Source organism: Chanodichthys erythropterus, chromosome 21 (assembly GCF_024489055.1).
Source record: "Chanodichthys erythropterus isolate Z2021 chromosome 21, ASM2448905v1, whole genome shotgun sequence".
NCBI lineage: Eukaryota > Metazoa > Chordata > Actinopteri > Cypriniformes > Xenocyprididae > Chanodichthys > Chanodichthys erythropterus.
The window spans coordinates 40,617,206-40,623,008 of record NC_090241.1 but is presented as its reverse complement, the minus strand read 5'-3'; the positions used below and the strand labels follow the sequence as shown (position 1 = coordinate 40,623,008).

General features: G+C 38.9%; 1 protein-coding gene across 1 annotated transcript; it reads right to left on the bottom strand.

The window, feature by feature from the left end:
• Nucleotides 1-281: 281 nt before the first annotated feature.
• Nucleotides 282-3,766, bottom strand: LOC137011318 (neuronal pentraxin-1-like). The gene is made up of 5 exons (XM_067374079.1): nucleotides 3,311-3,766; nucleotides 2,779-2,986; nucleotides 1,852-2,096; nucleotides 1,501-1,680; nucleotides 282-1,338 (listed from the first exon to the last, which is right to left on the bottom strand). Exons 1-5 carry the CDS (start codon nucleotides 3,725-3,727, stop codon nucleotides 1,117-1,119), a joined length of 1,272 nt encoding a protein of 423 aa, XP_067230180.1. The 5' UTR covers nucleotides 3,728-3,766; the 3' UTR covers nucleotides 282-1,116.
• Nucleotides 3,767-5,803: the final 2,037 nt, after the last annotated feature.

Below are 5,803 nucleotides of genomic sequence, written 5' to 3'. Positions count from 1 at the left end.
TGTGCACAAACATAGAAAGTGAGTGAGAGGATGAGAGAATGTTATTTTTAGGGTATACTAAAGCACATTTATATAAAATTTAGACATATCTGTTTATCTGTTGATTTATACTTTATCCTATATCTCTGCAATTCTCTACTAAACAGAATTTGAGTAAGAATGACTGCAAAGGTAAAATGCTATTCATATAATATATCACAATTTTATTACAAAAATTAGATCTTTATCATCTTCATTAGTGCCATGCTTTTAGCATATATCAATACAGTAAAAAACCCAACCCAAAACAATAGAGAAGCAGATGTCAGCACTGATGTTGCAGCATTTGATCATTCATGCTGTTACTGTATGAATTACATTCCTAGAACAGAGCCAAAACACACCAGAGCCTTAACAATAGCTGTTGAACATATTTCATAAAAACAATAATTCTTCAATAAAATCAAAAAGGTATTGCATAACACAATGAGTAAGCAAACTAAAAGTTTGTGCTGAACTGATACATCAGCTCAAGGCACTCAGGCTGTAAGCATGTTGGCAACTAAACGACATTCTTACAGAAACATCGGTGAGATCACTGAAATCAAATACAGAAAGTGCCATCCTTTTAAACCATATTTTTTCAAATAAATAAATACTTTTCTCCCATCCTATTTTTACATCCATCACAGTGCAATATCAGGTGGGTACGGTTAAGTGCAGATATTAAAGAAACCATCATTTAAAATGGTGACGATTTATGATTGGGTTATCAGCAAAGTGTGTTCATTGGGGTGAAAAAACATAATATTCTGATCCACTGTTGCTTTACTGCAAATGCTGCAAAGAGACAGTTCTTCAGCTGTTGGGGGGGGGGGGGGGGGTTGGGGGAGAAAGCTAACTGTTTCCACTTGCAAAAGAAAAAAAAAAGCGAACAGGAAACTATTTTATCAAGACAAAAAATACAATTATTCTAGTTTTGCACAGAAATATTTAGGTATGCATAAAAAAACCCAGATTTACGCTTATATTTTAATCATTTTATCAAGAACAAAAAAAAAAAAAAAAAAAAATTAAAAAAATTTGAAGGACAAAGACAGACAAAAATTGGAAACATGGATCTGGCCCCATTACAGTTCAGTTGAGCTGACGGCAGGGCTCAAAAGTCCATTTTGTGGCTCCACCAAACACATCGATATTACTCTCTGACCATGACAACACATTGCCAGCTTGCGCTTTGTTGTTGCAGGTTGCCAGATTGTAAATTTCACCAGCTGTCAATTTTCTATCCCATATATTGAAGTTCGCCAGTTCACCTACAAAGGCTTGGGTTGCATCGAAACCTCCACCAAGTGTGTCCTGCAAGAACAAAAAACATCCACATTCAATATCAAGTTGCTGAATAGCAGGCAAACCTGTTAAATCTAAATAAGCATGATTGATAGATTTACTACATTTTCTAATAATAATTAACATTTTCTAAAATAAATGAAACCTAATAGGCATACTTTTGAGTCTTACCTGCTCCTGACCTAAGACTAGCACACCGTTGGGTTTGATTGGGTGGTAAGGTGCCAGATTTTCTCCAGTTCCATGCAGAACACCATCCTGAAAAGCTTCCCATACTCCATCACGAGTCGTCCATGTTATGCAGATGTGATGCCATTTACCATCGTTGATAATGAAAGGTAATTTTGCAACCTGTAAAGTTACACTTTGGATTAATCGTATTGCTCTTCTGTTTACAAGTGCTAAAAGACTAAAAGACTTCAGCATTTATAGAGATGCACACTGAGATGCACACAGATATATCTATAATATAACAATCATGTTATACATTATATAATTGCATTATTCTTTCTGACACTTTACCTTATCATTTATGAGAATCTCCATTGGATTGTTCCCCCATTCTATGAGAACAAGCTCATTGGCTTGTCCAGGAACAGCATAGGAGAAAGGTGTTCCTACCCCGGGTGATGCGTTGGACTTTATCCACAAGCAGAAAGAGAAGGCATACATTTCTGGTAGACTTTTTTTCACTTTGGCATACATGTAATTTGTTCTTAAGGGGAATGTTATCTGAAACTTGTCCAGTGGTCTGTTACCTTTTGAACCTGCAGAATAAAAAGTAATGACTGTTAGTATTAAACACTCAAAAGAAAAATCTCTCTCTCTCTCTACTTTTATTCCACAAGGACCTCTAAACAAAGGCTGGTGCCCAAATGCTTCTATTGCTTGTATCAACTACTCTGATGCTTAAGAGACTGTAATTAATAGGCTATTCTTAGACTATTCATTGCACTACTGTAAATTACTAATTTTTATTTTACACTGAACCCCATTCACTGTCCATATCCATACATTGTAAATTAAGTGGTTTTACTTATCAAGCTCACTACTTAAGGGTAAACCAAACAAACGTATGAAATAAATAAATAAAACCATTTGCATTCTTTTTCATTTGTGAAACTGTTTTGACTCTTGCATGCTGCGCTGAGCTGGCTGCGCTTTGAGCAGCTAACTTTGCAGCTCTGCAGAGAAGATCTACTTGCTTTGAGAATGACCAAGGCTCTAATTATCCGTCATAATATTAGCCTACCTACATCATGGTTTATTGGCTCAATATGCTAAGTAATGCAGCTCCCCCTCCCAAACCATCCTCTGCGACATTACACCGCCGTTTTACTGTAACTACCAGCTATGCTTCTCAAACACTTAATTATTGTAGTAGCCTCGTTCAGATTTATTATTTGCATAACAAATAAGTAAAATTCCTCATGGAATGAGATCTCTTACCTTTCTCTAGGTCGTTAATTCTCTGATGTAAGGAGGTGAGAGTTGACTCCACTCGATTGCGCTGATCCGTATCGTTTCTCTGCCCGGGTTTGCTCTCCTCCACAGTATTGACCCGGGACAGCACCTGCTTCTCCATATCATCGATCTTATTTTGAAGCAGATCTTTAAGGCTGTTCGCCTGGATAGAACCGTTGTTTCTGCTGTACTGCTACAGGAAAACAGGAGATAGAGGGTGCTTATTCAAACGAACAGTAAAACGCACGCATGGGGAACTTAAGAGAGACTAGATAAGCCAATTTCAGGCTTAGCGCAGCCTGCCGTGAAACAGTGAAACATTGACTAAATCTGTCAAAGGCCTCCATATAAGTCTTTCGACCCCATTAAGGTTACTCAATCGGGTTTAAAAACTATCAACGTAGTGTAATTTATCATGCATTGCATGAGTTTGTGTATTTTAAAGAACTGTGGGATATGACCTTAAGGACTGGATGGAGTCACACGTTTTAAACTGAAAAGTCCAAATCATGCATACCTCCAAGTTTTCTAATCTCTGTTTAAGCGTGGCTAAAGTCTGCCCGAGTTGCGTTAGAGTATCTGTCGGGCCGCGGGACACGTCTCCCATCGTGTTTTTGCCCGGTTCTTTCCTACGACCTCCAGTCACGGGCTCCAGAACACTCTGACTCTCACAGCGGCTCAACTTGGAAGTTAGTTCCCTGATTATCTCCTTTTGATTCATGATAGTTTCCTTCTGCTGCAGCACTGTCTCTCTTAACTGCATTACTGTGGTCTTCAGATCCTCCGCTGGCCCGCTATTCTGCATGGTGGCTGCGCACAGGTCCATATCCTTAGGCACGGACGTGCAGATGAACTGTGTCTGTCCGAAATCTTGCGAAAAACCCTCCAAATATGTAAGAGAAAGTAGAAAAAGTGTCCATGAGGCTCTCTCCATTGCGGATTGTCTTCTTTGTCAGGGTTTGAAGTGAGTAATGTGTTCTTTCACCACCACAGAGCCGTCCGCTGACTCTATGCAGCGCGTGAGGGTTTTATATAGGACAGCAGAGGCGCAGCTCAGATCCGCTGCAGGGCGCTCGCACTCTCCAATCATGTCAAGTGTATTTCTTAAGGTGGAACTGAGAGATGGTAAATCAGATGTTTTTTGTTTTTTTTCTTCCTTTTCGCCAGAATGGCAAGTATGATGTAAAGTACAGCAGACTATAGAGGGTATGGGTCGACGTCACTTTCCCGCCGAAAGCTTGCTCCCTCACCTGCTGCGTGACTGGATTTAACATGGGAAACTGCGAAAAAGCGACTAAAACTAACGAATTACACTAAAGGTTGGAATTGAATGTATTCCTTACAACTTGTCAAATAAACTTAATCCATGGATATTGATATGCAGCCAGGAGTCGTGTTTCCTGACATTTATGTGCCTGATTTCGACGGTGGGATACATAAAGGAAATCTGCCTGTGAATATTTTATATAACTAGCTTGGTAGGTTATAGGTAAATAGGTAGGTTTAAATCACTTATATCAATGTTATATCGTCATATTGTCCAGCCCTAAAACGTATAGTTTTATAATATATTTTTTGTCAGTGTTGTTTATTTAAAAACACCCAATTATGCAGAATATAAGATCGAAAATATTTAATTGATGAGTTGTCAACATATTATATAACAATACACGGTATGATGCGAATCCAAATTTAACGATAAACTTTAAATCCATGGAGTCCAGCTGTTTCTGTGAATTGCAGTGATCCATTTGCTTTTTTTCTGTTGCTTTCTGCATTTTTTAAAATATATACCTCAGGTTTTGTGTCAAAGAAATTGGTACAGTCAATCACAAAGCGCTTTCCCGTTTTGAATATGTTTTGTGTGTTTTTCGCGACATTCACGCTGAAAGCCAATGCTGCCGCTCAGTCTTTTGCCTCTCAGTGGACGTGACCGCAGTCGTAACGGTCGACGGTGACGTCACTTGCATACCATCTATTCAGATTTAGGAATTAGTTTTACTTGGACTGTTATTTAGAAATCTAGATAGCCTACCGATATTGTGTTCATGACCAATATCGATGCAGACTATTTTTATATTTTATTTTAGTTGAGTTATATCCTAAAATGTATATCTAAAGTAATAGTTTCTTGCCATCTGGTCAAATTTAAAATAGCATTGACTTATTAGTTAATTCATCCATCCATGCAGTGGTCCCTTGAAAGTTAGCTGCTTGTTGCCTTTGTTTTATAATGCCATTGAATAGCCTACCACACATCCCAGCCAACATGTCCATGTGGGCCCCACATGGGTTTTATCTGGGCTATATGGGCATCATCTGGGCATGGGTTCAGAGTGGGCACATTGATGGGCTGAATGTGGGCCCCATTTTGAATACATTTTGGGGCCCAGTTAGCTTGCCCACATTGTTAATTTGTGGGTCCCATAAGGGCCACATTTGGGCTGTCACTTGGGCCCTGCATTGGCAACCTAAGTGGGGCCCATAGAATTTTATCCATCAGCTCCACACAGGCCCCATGTGTGTTAGCCCATAGGGGCAAATGATGGGTCCATAGTGGGCTCTAAGTGGGGCTCATTTGTGTGTTCATTATAGGGGCCCACATGGTTCACATATGGGTTCTAATAAATGGGGCCAATATGGGCCACATACAGAACCCTTATAGGACCCAGAAGGGTGATAACACTGGACCCGCAAATGGCCCCTCTATGGGGTTTTTTGTGGGACCAAAGTGGATGAGAACTGGGCCCCATTTATATTTCTTTTTTATTCCTGTAGGTGAAATTAATGTGCTTTAATGTGCTAATTTGCAAAATAAACTTGTTTTAGTAAACCTCTACCTGACTTAATATAATTTAAATTACATGAGAAAATATTTGTACTGTGAAGAAAATGACTTTCAACTCAGAATTTGTAAACCACCATTTTATTGATCATAAGAAGAAAAATAACAGTACAATAAAACAGGATAAGAGCATTGAAAATTCTTCAGTCCATCACTCCTGGGTTG

Excerpts from the sequence above, each read along its gene's own strand:
- LOC137011318 (XM_067374079.1), bottom strand. The coding sequence starts at position 3,727 with ATGGAGAGAGCCTCATGGACACTTTTTCTACTTTCTCTTACATATTTG. Across the intron at positions 2,097-2,778 it reads AATTAACGACCTAGAGAAAG|GTTCAAAAGGTAACAGACCA; the intron begins GTAAGAGATCTC and ends TTTATTCTGCAG. Across the intron at positions 1,339-1,500 it reads TAGTCTTAGGTCAGGAGCAG|GACACACTTGGTGGAGGTTT; the intron begins GTAAGACTCAAA and ends TTGTTCTTGCAG.